Source organism: Ictidomys tridecemlineatus, chromosome 10 (genome assembly GCF_052094955.1).
Source record: "Ictidomys tridecemlineatus isolate mIctTri1 chromosome 10, mIctTri1.hap1, whole genome shotgun sequence".
Classification (NCBI taxonomy): domain Eukaryota; kingdom Metazoa; phylum Chordata; class Mammalia; order Rodentia; family Sciuridae; genus Ictidomys; species Ictidomys tridecemlineatus.
The window spans coordinates 32,477,292-32,494,593 of record NC_135486.1 but is presented as its reverse complement, the minus strand read 5'-3'; the positions used below and the strand labels follow the sequence as shown (position 1 = coordinate 32,494,593).

Here is a 17,302-nt window from a genome sequence, read left to right as displayed (position 1 = left end):
ACTTCCAGATGCAGAGTCTCAGTGCGGGGTGGGATTTTAGAATCACTCTTATTTATTTGAAGAAAATTTTCAGAATCATGTTTTGTCCAAGGATTGAACTCCTCAGCCCTGAAGCTGGAGATGCAAACGGGCATTGTCCTGCGACAGAGACAATGGTTTCCTATGGCCACCCTGCACACAAAGCTGGAGCCCGGCTCTTCCCTGAGCCATTGTCTCCAGAGAGGGGCTGGGGAGCTCTGGGCAGAGGCAGCGTCCGCCTCTCTCTGGGCTGATTTCCTGGGACCCTGCCACGGCCGGCTAGGACAGTGTGCTATTGCCAAGGCCACAGTCCACTGTGGAGAGGGGCATGGTGGGACAGAACAGGGTGACTGCAGAGAGCAGGGGGTGAACTCTTCAGTCATTAGGAAGACAAGACAAAGTTGTCATTGGGGAGCCCGATTGAAACCGGGGAAGATAGAGAAGCGATCTTTGGAGTTTTAGATTTCTGTCGTCCCCATTCCCTCCACTTCCCTGAGCGACCCTTATCTCCTCACTTTCCACAGTAGTTGTGCTCTGTGACCCGGGCACTTTCCCGTGTCGTGTCAGGCTTGGGTAAGGAGTGTGGGTAGGGGTCCCTCGGCTCTGCGGGAGGAGCGAGGAGGGGGACGTGCTGGCTTTCCTCAGCTGATGGGATTGCGCCGGTCTCTACTCAACATGTGCTCAAATGAGAACAGGAATGAGACCCTGTTTGTCATCAAAGGAGAAATGTTGACCTTACCCCCTCCTTTGCTGGGGGCCCTTTTGTTGTCCTCTTTGGGAGGAGAAAGATTGGATGACATCATGGTAATGTTAGGCTGGACCTCAACAGGGACTCTGGCCCTAAGGGGCCTGTTGGACAGGAACGCTCTGCTCCCTGGGCCAGTCTTGAAGACACATTTGAGAGAGAGAGTCATCCTAACCCTGCTGGTGGCTGTCACTTGGTGCTTCCTCTGGTTGGGCTGCCAGATAGGCAAACAGAAACTAGGCGCAATCAGGGGGAGGTGCCAGCCCCTAGGCTCGGCAGGGCAAGGCAGGAGCAGGAGCAGCCAAGTTTCTGGGCATCTGAGGCCAAGAAAGAGAGGGAAGTAGAGTACAGGAGAGGAACGGGCACACTGTCCCATAGGCCTGGTATTAAGAGTCAGCCATAAATGGGACTAGCCGGCCTCCAAGGCACTTGCAGAAGTAGAGAGGACTGACTGTCCCCAGGTGGGTGGGCTTCATGGGGGCCATCTGTGCACCGGCTCCCTTGCTCAGAGGCCCCTCGGTTGTCATCCTGAAATTCTTAAGTTGTGCACAAGGAACCCTGGGATTTTCTTTTGCACTGGGCCCTGTAACTTGTGCAGCCGTTCTTGTTCCCAGGCCCAGCAGAAGTTGCAACAGCTGGATAGTTGGTCCAACAGGTGTAGGCAGACTCACCTGTTACTCAGGTGTCACTTACCAAAACTGGCTTCTGTCCTGGCTGGGGCCTGCACAGTGTCCTATCCCCTTTGCTTCTCTCTCTTCACTCCCCCTCCCCCACCCCAAGGTGCTTTAAGTCTTCCTTAAAGGCTTCCTTAAAGGCGACTGTGTGGCAGGGGACAGGGAGGAGGCAGCACGTCCCTTATCTCATTCCCTCCCTCCCTCCCTCCCTCCCTCAGGCCCCCTCTTTCCCTTATGTGGATGTGACTGGTGACGGCTCTGGGCCTGATATAGGCCTGGGAGCAATTCTTCCATTCCTCTCAGCTTTCCTTTCCTCCCTGCAGTAATCCATGGCACCTGCTTCCTGCGCCGTCTGTTCCAGAACAGGTTGCTTCCTGGGATTACCTGGTGTCCGCAGGCTCCAGATCTGGGTGGGTGCAGGGAAGGAGGAATCCTGAGCCAGCCAGTTGTGGTGGCAGCTGGCCTGTCTGATCTCCCTGCAGGCCAGCTCCTCCTGCTCTGGAGTAAAGGCCCTAAAGGAGGCCTCCCTTCCTCCTTCCTGGTCTTCCCTCCAGCCTAGACCAGAGGTTGGCCAGTTCCAGAAGGAAAATGAGACTGGAAGGAGGAACAAGTCCCCACTGTCTCTGTCCTCCACTGCAGCTCTTTTCTCTGTCCAGTTCTCTTCCCTTAGGCTGCTTTAGGGACCTTTTCCAGTTTGTGCCCAATGGGATGACAGTGCTTTCAGACTCCCCAAAAGGAGTCTTAGTGCATAAGATTTAAAAAACCAATGTAGTATCTAGATTTGTTTTGATTGGACTTTGGAACATGTCACTTGGTTTTTAATTTTTAACTTTTTCTTGTGGTTGGCAGCAGATTTTCCTTTCTTTTTTGGAATTGCGTCGGACCATGGGGGACCTTGTATTTCCTGAGGGCTCTGGGCACATATCGGCTGCTGGAAGGATAAACTTGTTTGGAATTAAGTGTCTCATAGAATCCAAAAGTGTTACAGCTGGGAGTTGGTTTAGAGAAAAATCTAGCTCAAGCCACTGTCCAATAGAATGCTCTACAATGATGGAATGTTCTGTGGCTGTTCTGTTCAGTGTGATTGACGCCAGCCAGCGTGGGGACTGAGCCTCTGTGAAAGGTGGCTAGTATAACTGAAGAACCGAAACCTTAATTTTAATTAAAATTTGAATAGCCAGACATCACTAATGACTATCAAATTAGATGATATGGATTTGGGGTAGCATTACTTATTTTATTAATCACTATAACATCAGCCACTTACCGAGCGACAATTATGTGCTAAGCTTAAATATGTGATCTCGTTTTATCCTCCAAGACACCCGGGGTGCTGTTCCCCATTACAGACAGGGAAGCTGAGTCCCCCAGAGAGGTAAAGTGACTCAGGATTGCTGATCTTACCCTGTTCCTTAAGAAGAATCCAAAGTGTCCATGACCCTTTGCTGTCACAAGTTCTCCAAGTCTCTTCCGGACCTCACTTTTCCTCTCTGGGATGTCAGGGGAATGGATGAAGGATTGTCACATAGGGGAAAGACAGCAGCAACTATCTTGGACACAGTTACTTTCTGGCTCGTTCCATGGGCGACCCTTGTTCCCAAGCTCCCTTTGGAGCCTCCCTATGGCAGACAGTGATCCAGGGAGATTCCTCTGCTCTCGGAGCCCTTGGCAAGCTCCCCAGGTACATGGGAAGTTCCGGGCTCCTGACTCCTGGCAAAAAGAGGTGTTCAGAATTTCCCACTGTCCATCTGTGAGCCAGCTTGCTGTGTTACTCCTGGTCTCAGACAGAAGGCCAGCCTGAGCCCTCCCGGGGCCAGCACAGACTGGCACTCCCTGGGCTAGTGAGGAGCAATGCTACCATCCCACCTGCCTGGCCACTCTCTTCCCGGGCAGCCCCTCAGGTGGGAGGCTCTTCCTGCAGAAGCAGTGTCCCGGCTCCTGCTTGCCTTCTCTGGGTGATTTATTGCTTTCCTGTTCCCCGGACAAAGCCCCCCCCTCCCCCCCCCCGCTATGGAGACTCTCATCAGTCCAGCTGGCCAGTGAGGGGAGGGGTCGGGAGACAGATGGAAGTCACCCAGCCATCCGATCCCCAGGGCAGGGCGAGGGTTTGAGGCTGACTCTCCTGTCTCCTCCAGAGCAGCACGGCCCTGCTCCCCTAGCTCCTCATCAGCTCTGCGTGGGAGCTGGGTGGTGGGCATAGCCAGGAGGAAGGCCGGGGCAGTGGGCAGTCTGTATGTGGCCGCCCTCTCAGACCTCCACACCCACGCACCTCTTGCCAGACTCTACCCCACATCACACATGGCCCCTGATCTGTCGCCCACAGGCATTACCAGTGAAAGGGTTTGTGGCTTTTGTTGCTATGTTCTTGGAGCGGCGCTGGGAAGCCAGTGTCTCCCGGTGACTCATGAAGCCGTCTCTCCTTCCTGGAGATGAGGAACTGAGATGGGTGATCAGCAGGGATGGGGGGACCCTGGGAGATGTGAACTCTGCCTTATCACTCCCATCGCTGTGGCCAGGGCAGTAAACCTCAGCCTCCCTGACTCCACCGTGGGCCTTCCTTCTTCCCCTCCCAGCGTGAGAACCATGAGTTTTATTTCCCTTTGTTCCATATCCCTTTAGAGCTTTGTAACCTTTCATCCTCGGCTGTCTAGCCTGGTGGCCAGTGGGTGTTGTGTGCTGAAGACGGCATTTCTTAGTACCATTGTTAAAATGAGAAAACAGCTTGACTGTCTCAGATTGCTGGATCAGGAACCCAGAAGCCTTGGTGGCTGTGGAGGGTGTGGAGCGGGAGGGAGAGCCCAGCTCCATCACTCTCCTCGCACGCACGCACTCTGTAAAATTCTTTTCCATGGGGTGGGGTGGGTGGGGTCACTGCTCTCCATGGGGCTCCAGGACCAGATCTGCTGAGTTAGGAATGAAGAGAGATGGTTCCAGTGACCTTCTGTACACCCTGAAGTGGATCGTGGGGCCGCCTCAGCCTCTGAAGGGCAGGGGTTTGGAACTGGACTCAGCTGGGGAAGAGGCGTAATTAATTCTTGGCCTGCCCTGTCACCCCTGGGGATCTTTTCCATACTGCTGACTGGCAGGAGAAGGGCCCGTGGAGGCCGGGCCAGGGGAGCCTTGGTTTGCCTGCCTCTCTGGGTTAGCCACCTGGGGAGGTTGGAGGAAGGAAGCGGTGGAGCCCGGCTGTCGTGAGCATCGTCTCCTTTTCCCTTGGCAGGAGCAGAACAAGAGCACCCAGCAAACAGATTGTGGGGAGCTTGGGCTGGTGGCTTGCCCCCATTCTCTAAGCGGGGCCATCGCAAGCGGGAGATGCCTTCCATTCTGCTCTGACAGCTTCTGGGTCTTAGAACCAGAGTTCTGACCCACTGGAAAGGATGTCAGTGTGCCGGCCGTTAAGGGAAGGCCACCCACTGGAAGGGTCTTCAGTCATTTTTTTCAGCCAGAAAGGACACTGGCCTGGCCTCCGGGCAGGCCCTGTGGCCCAGGTTGAACGCCTTAGTCTCTGGGTCACAGAGAGGCAACCAGGTCCCAGGCACTGGTCAGGGAGGTGGGGCCGGGGCCCTGGGAAGGCTCTTCAGCAGCCAACCTGGAGGAGTTTCAGGGTGTCAGTAACTGGCATGGCTGTGCGGACACTCCACCCTGGTTATCGTTTTTCAGAAGGCAAATGGAATTCCATAAAGTAAAACAATCAGTTTAAAGATAAGATAGTTCAACTAGGGTAGAAGATCGCTTGAAGTTCTCCAGCATGGTATCTATTCTTTCTTTTCCTTCTCTCTCTCTCTCTCTCTCACACACACACACACACACACACACACACACACACACACACACACACGCTGCCTTAGACTTTCCTGGCTTCTAGTGTAAGAATAAAGAGAACTTGGGCTGGGGCTGGGGCTCAGTGGTGGAGCATTTGCCTAGCATGCATGAGGCGCTGAGTTCGATTCTCAGCACCACATACAAATAAATAAAGTTCGTTGACAACTAAGAAAATATATATATTTGGGCTGGGGATGTGGCTCAAGCGGTAACGCGCTCGCCTGGCGTGCGTGCGGCCCGGGTTCGATCCTCAGCACCACATACCAACAAAGATGTTGTGTCCGCCGAGAACTAAACAATAAATGTTAAAAATTCTCTCTCTCTCTCTCTCCCTCTCTCTCTCTCTCTCTCCCCCCCCCACTCTCTCTTTAAAAAAAAAAAAAAAAGAAAATATATATATTTTTAAAAGAGACTTTGGAGGTCTCAGGCAGAGGCTCAGAGGCAATCCAGTAAGAGACAGGAAAGCGGTGATGCCTGAGCTGGAAGGGGGCCCCCCGATCTGTGGTGCCCCATCTTGTCCATTGAGCCAGCTCTTTTTTTTCTGTCTGAGGTAGGGCTGAGCTCAGGTGGAATTCCCCTGGCATTCCATACCTGGCCATAGCAGGTAAGGATGATGTGTTCATCCCTTTGGGTTGGGAGGAGGATCCCTGAGGATGGACAGAGCTAAGCAGCCTGGATCTCATCTCCTGAATCCTCAGCCCAGTGGTCTTAGCATTTACAATGGTCTCAACTTGGGAGAGGGCACCATATTGCCATTTTCTAAATAATTGTGGCATTCAAGGGAGGGCCAGGGCCAGGGCAGAGAAGAAAAGAGAGGACAAGTACTTTGCCAGGTGAGAGCTACTGGCAGCTGGTCCCCGGCACCTGTGGAGCTGGCATTTTGATCTGCAGGTGCGTGTGGAAACCAGACAGTGTTGTTGAGCGGTCTCCTCCTGCCCGCAGACACCTCGATGTGCTGCCAGGCCCCACCCCCTTTTGACCTCATCTTTATGCTGCAGCAAGTGGAAGGAAAACAGGGGGACCGTGGTGGGAAGAAGTTAGCTAGCAAAGTGTATTTTTCTCCTGCAAATGACTGGAGAAGCTTCCGGAATCTGGCCCATCAAGATGGTTGGAAATGTAAACGGAGCTGGTTTTTAATTGGGACTGAATGCTGGGGCAGATAAGGCTCCCGGACAATGAAGATGAGATCCAGTAGGGCAGGAGGCAGAGAGCAGGAGCCGAGTTCTCCCCACCTTCCCTGAGTGTGGACAGCCTTGGCTCAGAATTTGCTAGCTGGGAGAAAGAAGGAAGTGGGAGGGATGGGCCCCAGTAGCCCCGCTTCCCACTCACGCCACAGTCCTCTCTCCTGCCTCATGAGCTCTATTGCCAGAAGCCAGGGCGTCCTCGGGATGGGGAAGCTGGGCCAGGACTAATTCTCTGTCAGCAGATTTTCAGGAGCTATGGAATGAAGCAACTTGGTACAGGCAGATCACCAAGAGGGGCCCCCAGGGTGGAAAGAGTGGAGTGTGTTTCTCTAGTTGTTCAATATTTATCTCACAGTGGGGGCCCTGGGCATCCAGCCTGGGTGCCTGAGTGTGTGTATGTGCTCATGTGTACGCCAGCAAAGGGTCAGGAAGACAGGTTAATGTTGTGGCTTATAAATATGAAGGGCCTGGGCCACGCCACGCAGATGCTGAGGATGTCTTAAAGCATAGAGAAGTCCTAACAAGGAGGAGAGACGGCGGCCTCAAGAGTGGAGAAGACTCGTGTCTTGTCTTTGTAATTGACTGGTCTTGGCACTTCGGAATGCTTGCCCCGGGATTTGTTCTTCTGCAGAATGATCCTAGCTATTAATGTCTTATGCATAAAACATTTCACATTTTGAAAGGTTGCAGCTATTCTTTCAGAGAATTAGAAGGTATTTCATTTGCACATGAGAAAACCAAGGGCCCAAGAAGTGACGTCACACTGCTAATTCATGCTAGATCCCGCGTGGAAGCCCTGTCCTGCCAAGTACTCTTTTCACCGGTGGCACTGCTGTTGGGGTCACCTCTTGGGACCAGTGAATCGGTGACCACTGACTGGCAACCCGGAGTGTAGAGTGCTTCAGCCTCTGACATCAGATGTCCCTTACTGGGTTTCCCCCGCTTTTCTTGGGTGCAGTTTGAGAGGACCACTCAGGTCTGTATTCATCACCATTTGCCCTTGAGCCTTGGAAGCCTCTTGACATCCCAAAAGGAAGGAGAGAGGAGTGAGGAAACTGATTACCTATTCTCGTTTTCCCCTTTAATGTTCTCTTGGGAAGTTCTTGCCGTTTAACCTAAAATGAAAATCTGTCGCACCATGCAGTTTAGTGATAAAGGGAAAGAGCCCCAGCTGGGCCCTCTGTGTGCCGGCTCAACCCCCAGGATTTCGGAGCTCTCAGCAAGCAGGGAAGCCCTGGAGCCTCCCCTCCTTCCTCTTTCCCTGGCTCGTCACTGGGCAGGAGAGAAGTTAATTTAACTTGCCACTTAAGCACAGGCTGTGGGAGGCCCCCGAGTTCAGCTTGAGGAGAAAGGGGCTATTTTTGCCTCCTCTAGAGGAAGAAAACTCATTTTCCCAATGCACCCCACCCCCTCCTCCTCCTGTGCAGATGAGCTTAATTTTCTTTCCTTCCTAATGAAGATGGATCCAAGCCAAACTATATATTCTGGGGGGAGCCAGGCAGGGAAGCCGAGTGAGGGGGCGAGGGGGGCAGAAACAGAGCTTCTCTTCAGAGAGGAAGTAATTAATTTTAAGAGAGAGCTAAGATAGGGAAGCCCTTGGTAATATAATGTCAGACTCCAAATGCAAGTGACTGAAAACTGAATCAGAGCCCAGAGAGTTTCTTTCATTCATTCATTTACTCATTCAACAAATGTTTATGGAGCACCTACTATGCACAGGCAGGGTCCTCAAAACAGGCCTCAGAAGAGAGCTCAGCACAGCACAACCACAGCAGGGCTCCATTAAATGGATCAGCGGCAGGAAGAGGGCATGATCTGAAAACTTAGGCCTCCTGTCACCAGGATGAATCATTTGCAAAAGTCCCACTAAATGGCTGAATATATTGATCTTTTGGATTTAGGATTAGCTGTTTAAACATCAGCAGCTGTTGACCCCAGTTATATCCCAACCAGCTTGACTCTTCATGGGTTAAATAATAATGTTGTCCGTTTGCTTTTCCATTCTCTGATGACATTGTTCCCTGACCAAGTTCTATCCTCCATCAAAATTAGATTAGCCCCTCCTTTTCAGTGTCTGTTGTGATATCACAGAATTACCATAGCAACAGACTATGATGTCAACACAATGCCTGGTCTTGCTAAAAACGAGCCGTATTGGTTTGAAAGGAACCTGTCATGTGAAAACAAAATGGAATAATATAGAAAACCAGAGGAACTGGAATTCGATATCAAAAAGAACATCTTGGCAGGGTAAGGTAACTGGGTGGGCCTGGGTGTCCTTTGCTAGAACCCTTTGCAAACCACCAAGGTGCTTTCATTGAGATGAGCATTGATTAGTGAGCCTGCTTGCCTGGAGACGGGTGGGAGGAGGTGACCTTCAAGAAGTCCTCGAAGCCAAGGATCCCAAGACAAGGAAGACATTAGGAAAGGGGGAGATTTGACCAGCTTTGGCTTCTGGGGAATTCAGGGGAATTAACATCAGTGCAAAACCTCCTTGCTCGTGAGTTGAGCTGACAGGCAACAGCTGGAATTTATCATCTTGCATCTGGGAAGATTTGCAGCAGTAAACACACAGTGACCCCTTCTCAAGCCCCATTTGCTGCCCTCTTCCTCACAAGCCTTGGGAGGAAGCTTTCCTTTCATTTCGCCAGAGCAGAGAAGCCCAGTTCCTTGCCATCAGCTCTGGCTCCCCAACATCCACGCCCATCCACACTCTGGATCCACAAGTCCCGTCCCTCCCAGCTGGACTACGGCTCCCAGAGGGCAGAAGAGCTGCTGGGTCTGAGGGCAGCTGGGCAGAGGCCAGTGGCTTCTGTCTGTACAGCAGGCTGGGTGGGCAGAGGAGAAGAGAAAGGAGACTTTCTCAATTAATCTCAGCCTCTCAGCAGCGGCAGCAGTAACAGGGAATGAACCTGGAGCTTCCCTTAACCCTGTACCCTCAGACTCTGAAGGGTGTCTGAGAAGCGAGCTGATTTTCAGCTCCAGAGCCTGAGTCTGGGCTGGGAGCTGGGAAGCAGGAGCACCGTCTCCCTGCAGGTCGAGCTGGCATGAGTTTCTGCCGTGCAGATGGGAATGCAGCCCCATGCTCCTCCGCCCGCCCAGCCACTCTGTGTCCTTAGCTCAGTGAGGTCGCACTACCTGGAGGTGGTTCACCTGCTCCGTGCACGCCCCAACTCTCCGTGGCTGCATTTTCTCCTTGGGAACCTGAATGAGGAGGATGCCGTCCCCTCCTCGCTTATCCAGTCTCCAGTCCTCTGACCGGTGGTAGTCCAGCCGGATACTAGGAAGCTGCAGGTCCGCTGGAGCACCTGGGTGACCCCTACCATCACACAGGGAGAGCCCCCTCCCTGTTCTCTAATGCCAGAGCCGGGAAGAGGGGCAACCAGCAGACAGCCTGCCACCACTTGCGCTGTTCCTCTGCCACGGCATTACGGGGTTGGACCCGAGGACTTACTTCTCAGAGGGATGATAGCAGCAGGGTGGCTGGCAGGTCCTCTGAGGCTGCCCAACTGGGGACTGAGCTGCCAAAAAGATGCTGAAGTTTCGGGCTGACCGACGAGCCAGGTAGGGATCTCGTCCACAGACCGTGAGCCTGGTGAACTCGGAGCCGGCGGCGGCGCTGGCACTCACCCTGTTCCCGTCTGGGGGCTTGGCGGTGAGGGGTCTGCTGGCGATGACCTGGGAGGAGAGCGCAGTTAGGTCAATGGTTGCTGCATTGCAGTGCCCGTGAAGGGGAAGCTATTTTGAAATTGGTAGCGTGGGGATGGAGAGAGCACGTCATCTGTAGGGGTTGCTGGGTAGGAGACTCTGGGGCAGGGAGAAATGTGCCTGCCGTACCCTGGGAGACTCCAGACAGCTGACAGCTGACTGCCTGCCTGCTTCTGTGTGTCTGTCTGTACCAGAGCCTGCAGGAAGCTCCCTGGAGCTACCATCGGGAACACACAGAGCATCAGGGGCCTGGAGGGGTAGAGGGTGGGAGGGAACAAGTGCCCCACGCCACTGGGTGAAAGCAGAGAAGTTGTCACCTCAAGGACCTTCACTGTCACCACTGCCTTTGCACTAGACTTCTAAAGGGGCAGAGCCAGGGACAAGGTTAACTGCAGGCAGGTACCTTTCCTTGCAAAGACCCCCTGTGATTAAGTTGAGAGCATCGTCTTTGGAACCTTGGATCCGCCGTTTGGGAAGTGGGGAGTGGATTCCCAGTGTTCTAGAGTCAGAAGCCAGGGGGACACTGGTCAGGTTTGGGGTCCTGGCTGCACAGCCAGACTTTCCCATTGGCCGTGGCCACTACCTGCTGTGCTGCTGTCTCCTGTGTGCCTTTGGCTTACATCTGAACATGACCAGTTTGGAAGCTGGAAAAAACACACTTTGATATTATCTTTAGCTTCAGCAGGCAGCGCAAGGGTGAGATGTGTCCTGGGCTAAAAGAGGTGCCGACAAGGTTATTTTCCTTCCCTGAAGCAGCTGAAGCGACTGAGCTCTCTTTCCCCACCGCTGACCTGCGTGGGGCTGAACAGAGCACTGGGTCTTTGCCATGAGGTCTGAAGTGGCCCCACCTTAGTCCCTATGCTTTCTCTTAGAGTCTGCTAGAGCCTGCGCTCTCTGGACTCTCACAGTATTTTTCGAGGGGTGGGAGAAGTGCTCCTTAAAGCTCCCTTAGCCCCCACAGGCTGGGTGCTCAAATGTCTGCTACGACCTTCCTGCCAGGTGGTCACTGCTAATGGAATACAACCCAGAGAGGCCACTGCCCCAGCCCCTCTTGAAGTCTGTCTGCTGTCTTCCTCCTTATGCCCCCCTGAGAGGCCACCGGGAAGCTGGCCTGACATCCAGCTAGCCAGCAGAGACACAGGCTGCCTCCATGTACCGTTCCCCATCTGCCTCGCCTGCACCCCGCCCCTGGTTCGTGCTTCCTGGCAGGCTGTCCTCATAGCACACCACCCCACTCCCAGCCACAGTGTCCCTTAATTAGATCTGACTGTTCAGCCAGCACTGACCTTGATGCCTGACAGCTCGCGATGTCTCTGTGACATCCAGGAGCCCTTAGATGGAGGACCCTGGGCTCAGAGCAGGAGCGAGTCCCGGCCCAAGCTCAAGAATGGAGTTTCTGAGTCTCCTGTTTCCTTTCAAGAAAGAGATGGAGCATAAAGCAGGAGAGAACTAGTCCAAGGTCACAGGAGAGTTCTTTCAGCAAATAATGAGGGAGCGTGTTTTATGCAGAACACTGGCAGGCAGCTTCCCTGCTTGGGAACCTGCCACGCATGAAATCTTAACTGTGTTGGACAGACAGTTCAAACACCGCGCCCCCCACGCATGCCTGAGATAGTTAAGTGTGGCTGGTGTCCAGTCTGGGGAGCTCCAGTAAGTGGCTGACAGTGACTAGTGATTGGTGACGAGGCTTCTTTTCTCTTCCCTCACCCCACCCCTCCCCACCCCAGCAGCAGCTTCTGCCACTCAAGCCTTGTTCTCCCTCTGGCCCCCTTTGGGGGTGCAGAGGTAGAGCTGCTTTCCTGGTCACCTGTCCCCGTCACTGCCCAGGGTCTGTTCTCCCTTTGGCTGGTGTCTCTGTCCTCCGCATTTTTATCACAGTTTCTCCCACTGTTGCCTCTACAGCCACAATGACAGACGGAACACATTTCGTCACCCAGTGACTGGCCAAGTCCCAGAGGAGAACAAGAAGTTCGACTTGAAAACGTAAGTTTTGCCTTCTATTCACTGTTTGGCCTTTTTATCTTGTGTCACCACCATCCCACGGCCACCTTGCCCTGGGATGGGGAGGACGATGGGGAGGGAAGGAAAAGAAGGGATTTGGGGTCCCTCAGTTCTGAGACTGGAAGCTTCTGGGACCCATCTCCTGACATCCCCATCCCTTTCCCTGGTGCACCTCACAGGTTGGACCGAAAGAGTCGAAGCCAGGTCTGAGGTTGGCATAGCACCCAGGGGCCTTGGCAGGAGGCAGAGAGAGAATCTGATATAACCTTGAGGGCGGAACATGAATTTGGCCTACGCCGGATTCTGCATCTCTGAATGAAAGGGAAAAAAAGGAAAGGATAATTAATTGATTCCTAGGCCACCAAGCCATTGTACCTTTAAGATTAGAAGGGAAGGAGTTCTGGAGTCTGAGAATCTAGATTTTTAAAATAAAAAAAAAAAAAAAAAAAAAGAGAAGAGAGAGAATATGTGGGATGACCAGCAGATAATCCCAGAAGAACTGAGGAGAAACTCTGAATGATCTCTTGATGGGTGGGGAAGTTCTTCCCCCATTGCTTCTTGGCTCTCACTAGTCTCTTTCTTTTTGTTCCATTTGAAATCAGATCGGCCTTGGACATGTCCAATAAAACAGGTGGGAAACGCCCTGCTACCACCAACAGTGACATATCCAACCACAACATGGTGTCCGAGGTCCCTCCAGAGCGGCCCAACATTCGGGTGAGTTCAGTCCCTCAAAGCAGGCAGGAGATGTCTTCAGCGCATGTTTATTGGGAATCTCGGGGATCCTAGGAAAGTCTCACCTACCCAGCTCATTCTGTACGCCAACGGACAGGTGAGGTGGCCCAGGGAGACAGTCAGTGGGAAGGGAAGAGGGCTCAGACCAGAATCTCGCAGAGGACCAACATCTAGACCTGGGATTCTCAGCCTCAGGCCCGTTAGCCTCCGGGCTTGACAGTTCTCATTGGTGTGGGAGTGCCTTGTGCACTGAAGGATGTTGACCTGCATCTCTGGCCCCTGCCCCGTTGATGCCAGTAGGACCTCCCTCCAATTATGGGTGGTGGGAATCAGAGTGAGATGAAAGTAAGGGACCCCCAGGAAGAAGAAGTGTCTCAGGGAAGAACGTTGCAAAGGGGCCCTGCCAGGTCAGGGCTGCTGACTTGTGTCCTTGTTTGGTGACAGGGTGGTAACTAGAGGAGAGGGCGGTCTGAGAGGTGTGATGAGGGCAGAAGACAAGGCGGAGAGGGTTAAAGAGGGAGATGGGAGAGGAGAGGTAGACACGTGGAAGGGTAACAGTTCTAAGATGATGATAAATTCATACAATGGAGTATTCTCCAGAACTTAAAATGAACTTGCTCTGTGTGTACTAACAGGGATTCTTCTTGAAAACATGATTCTGCAAATTGCAGAATATGGAAAATATAACACTTATGTAAAATGCACAAATATGAAAAGCGGCACTACATATTTATAGGAACAGCTGCAGTCCAAGTATATAACCATGAACAGGAAGGCTCGTTTTGGGTCAGTGGTTACCTCCAGGGAAGAAAAAGGTAATGGGATTGGCCCGGTGCTTCCCAGAGAGAGTTAGCTCTGACAACACAAAGGGATGATTGCATATTGTTCTTACTTCCCTGAAATGCTTGGAATATTTCAAAAAGGTATTTTTAAAAAGAACTTTTTATTTTTACTTTTCGATGAGCATATATTCGTCGTGCATATGAATGAGGTTCCATGTGGTGGCTGAGCTCACACATGCAGCATGCCCTGATCCAATCAGGCTCATGAGCATTTCCCTGTCCTTACCATTTCTTTATGTTTGGAGGCTTTGTGCTCTTTCTTCCAGAGCTTCATAAAATATATAACAGGTGGTTGTGAACTATAGTCAGATGGAAGGAAAATGTGGAGTGGGGATTGGAAACCAGAGGGAAGGAGGTGAAGGGGATTTGTTGGTTAGGCAGAAGCCTGAGGGGAAGGATTAGTCCCCGTAGACAGGTTCAGAAGAGGATGGTTGGCAAGTCGTGTTTTCATGGTGTCGGGGTGCCTGCATGTTAGCCTGGGTTGGGGAAGTGCACATCTTCCTGAGATGCATAAAAATAAAGGTATGTGAAGCTGAGAGTGGGTGTCTAGGAAATTAAAGATGTCCCCACCTGACTGCCTCCACTTTTGCAGGAAGGAAGGAAGCAGGGTGCTTTGTAGGGAGGAGAAGCGCATGGGAATGTGTCAGGTCAGGTGCGTGAGAATATGAAGCACACGTTTGGGTAACAGGAATGGTGCTCAGCCAGGGACACACGGAATATGCTGCTGGGTAACTGAAGGATCACCTGAGGTTGAAGACTAAGAATCTGTGTGCCTGATCCACATGCTTGTGTGGTTTTCCTTCAGCAGTGCTCAGAGCCCAGCTGTGAGGGCGAGGCAGGCAGAGTGTTGGATTGACCCCTGGCTGCTGGGAAGCTGGGCACAGGCACCGGGTGGCTAATGTGTTGAGAGGTGGCCCCAGGAATGTCTAGAAAGGCAAACTATAGGAAGCCACTGCTCTGGTAGCAGAGAGAAGAGGGAAGGATTTAGGGATTTGCATATCCTTAAGGAGGCATACAACTTCTTCAAATGACGTTTCTTGGCCCTTATCTGTGAATTTTCACTAGTAATGTCCAGAAAATAACTTTGTTTCCTACTTGTGGAGGTACTTTATAATAAAGCCCAATCTCTTCTTTCCTTCTGTCTCTGCAAGTATATTCTAAGTGTTTGTTATGGCTGGCACCTTGCTGGCTCTGGTGATATAGGAATGAACAAAACCAAAGTCCTTTTTGCAAAAAGCTCAGTCGCGTGGTAGAGGAGACAGAAAGCCAGCAGTTCCATTGCTGAGCAATGTGACAAGTTTTACACTCTACAGATGTCCAGAGTTGCTAACTGTTGTGGGGGTGGGTGGTTAGAGAGGTCTCATGGAGAGTCTATGCTGGATTTTAAAGAGTGGGCTGGGAATCGTGGGTGCTGAGGGAGGATGTCCTCCCTTTGTGAGGGAGCCCAGGTGAGTACAGGTTCAGGAGGAAGAGATAGCAGAGGTGGGGCTTGGGTGCCAGAGGGGCAGAAGCCCGGCTGTAGACCCGATCGGATCTCATGGATTCCCGCTTCTGTGCTGTGCTCGGGTATCTGAGCTCTCTCCTAAGCGATGAGGACTAGTAAGAAATTTGAAGCAAGAGAATCACATGATTCTATGTGTTTTAGAAAAAATCACCTCAATTCATTGCCCAGGATGGGATAGCAAGAAGAAATGAGGACCTGCAAGATGACAGCAGCAGAATTTCAGAGGGAAAAGAGATTTGAGGCTCTGTTAAGGAGACAGACTTAGGCTGAGGGGGTGTGGCTTGGGGATAGAGGGCATGCCTAGTCACACCACGCTCTGGGCTCCTTCCCCGGCACTGATAACACACAACATCAAAGCAGGCCTTTCAACCCGCATCAAGGTGGTAGGAAGGAGTAGAGGAAGCAGGAAAGCAGGGACTCCGAGTTCTGACGTGGGTGACTGGGTGGGTTGCAGCGCTGTCCACCGAATGAGGAATACAGAATAGCAGGTTTGGGTAGAAAGGATGAATCTGGCTTCACTCTTACTTAATCCTGGTCAGACAACGAGTTATAAAATGGACTGGTGCTAGGAGATACAGATCAGGGAACCCTGATCCTGTTGCTGGTACTTGAAGCAGTGGGTAGAGATGAGCTTGCTCAAGCTCCAGTAAAGCTCCAGGGCTGGGGCGTGGCCGGGTGTAGAGTGCTTACCTAGCACAGGAAAGGCACGGAGCTCAACCCCAGCACCACCAAAACCAAAACCAAAACCAAACCCTCAAATAAAATAATAAAAGTTTGGTTGTGGCTCAGCAACACTTGGAATAGAGGAAGGGGAGATATTGAAAGAACTGAAAGATCCCAGGAAGGACAGAAAGTTAATGGGGCTTTGGAATGATCGAGGACCGAATGGCCCTAACTCAATAGCATTAAGAGAGCCATTTCCAAATGAGGTGGAGGAAGGTTAGGGATCTTGGGAGGAGAGGAAAGTAGACTCTTCCCAGTAGCCCAGCCCTGAAGAGAAAGGGAGAATGGATTCTGCCTTACAGTGGACAGGGGTTGTTTTAGTTAGTTTTTTTTTTTTTTTTTTTTTGCTACTGTGACTGAAAGACCTGACCAGAACCATTTTAGAGGAGGAAAATTTTATTTGGAGGCTGGGCTCACAGCTTCAGAGGTCTCACTCCATTCCTCGGGGCTTGAGATGAGGCAGGACATCATGGTGGAAGAGTGTGGTGGAGGGAAGTTGCTCACGTGATGATCAGGAAGCCGAGAGAGACTCCACTTGCAAGATACAAAATATATACCCCAAAGGCACACCCCCAGTGCCCACCTCCTCCAGCCGCACCCTACCCTCTTCAGCCATCACCCAGTTAATCCCATCAGGGGATTGATCCACTGATTGAGTTAGGGCTCTCAGAACCCAGTCATTTCTCCTCTAACTCTTCTTGCATTGTCTCACACTTGAGCTTTTAGGAGGGGACACCTCTCATCTAAACCATGATAGGGGATGAGGGCTGGAGGGGAGTTTGGGGGTGTGTGAGAGGATGAGAGAGAGGTGCCGTCAGATGGAGAGACTGGGGCTTGCTGGCCAGGCGAAGCAGCCAGCAGAGAAGGGCATGTTGAAGTCAGGCTTGAGAGGAGATGTCAACAGGGCAAAGTCTCAGAGGAGATGGCGGGCTACAAGGGTCAGCTGTGGAAGGGCAGGTGATACCTCTCCTGTTGGCACTGGAGGAAAAAAGACAGTGAAGAGGGCAGTAATTTTCTAGGAAAAGGGGTATGGAATTGAGGAAGTGCATATATGGTTGTGGAGGAGGGGCCAGGTCCAGTGTGGGGACGGCAGAGATGGGAGGTTGGGGGACTTGGGAGGACAGTGTGGGGCTCTGCCCAGCTGGGGCTGGGAACCCTGGGTCTGCAGTGACCTCATCTGCTCTGCAGTATGATTTTAATTTTTTTCTTCCTCTAGCAGCACCATAATCTGGCTGTGAGTACAGGGAGGGAGGATAATTTGATTAATTTGGAATATTGAGTTTCAGAGAAGATGAAGCAGAAAAATAATGGATGGGTTCTTTTGAGTCCAGCTTTGGAAGGACATA

At 52.0% G+C, this 17,302-nt stretch overlaps 2 protein-coding genes across 22 annotated transcripts in view; one reads left to right on the top strand and one right to left on the bottom strand.

Moving 5' to 3' along the window:
- Positions 1 to 17,302, top strand: part of Plekha6 (pleckstrin homology domain containing A6) — a 142,909-nt gene that overhangs the window by 84,369 nt on the left and 41,238 nt on the right. For 18 of the 19 annotated variants that reach the window (XM_078022645.1, XM_021729831.3, XM_078022640.1 and 15 more), the window contains 2 exons: positions 12,054 to 12,134; positions 12,755 to 12,869. In XM_078022645.1, the coding sequence (XP_077878771.1) occupies positions 12,054 to 12,134; positions 12,755 to 12,869 (196 nt within the window). Of the gene's footprint in view, positions 1 to 9,866; positions 10,008 to 12,053; positions 12,135 to 12,754; positions 12,870 to 17,302 lie in introns of those variants that run through there. The other variant, XM_021729826.3, reaches the window with a different exon arrangement.
- On the bottom strand, positions 8,102 to 11,716 carry LOC144367185 (uncharacterized). Of its 3 annotated transcripts, none has more exons than XR_013426481.1 (3): positions 11,438 to 11,716; positions 9,582 to 10,121; positions 8,102 to 9,271 (listed from the first exon to the last, which is right to left on the bottom strand). XR_013426481.1 is itself a non-coding variant. In XM_078022655.1 (3 exons), exons 1-3 carry the CDS (start codon positions 11,471 to 11,473, stop codon positions 9,055 to 9,057), a joined length of 477 nt encoding a protein of 158 aa, XP_077878781.1. In that variant the 5' UTR covers positions 11,474 to 11,716; the 3' UTR covers positions 8,102 to 9,054. The 3 variants fall into 3 exon arrangements, 1 of the variants encoding a protein (XP_077878781.1); XM_078022655.1 differs by having other exon boundaries at positions 9,898 to 10,121; XR_013426480.1 differs by lacking the exon at positions 11,438 to 11,716 and adding an exon at positions 10,281 to 11,410 and having other exon boundaries at positions 8,102 to 10,121.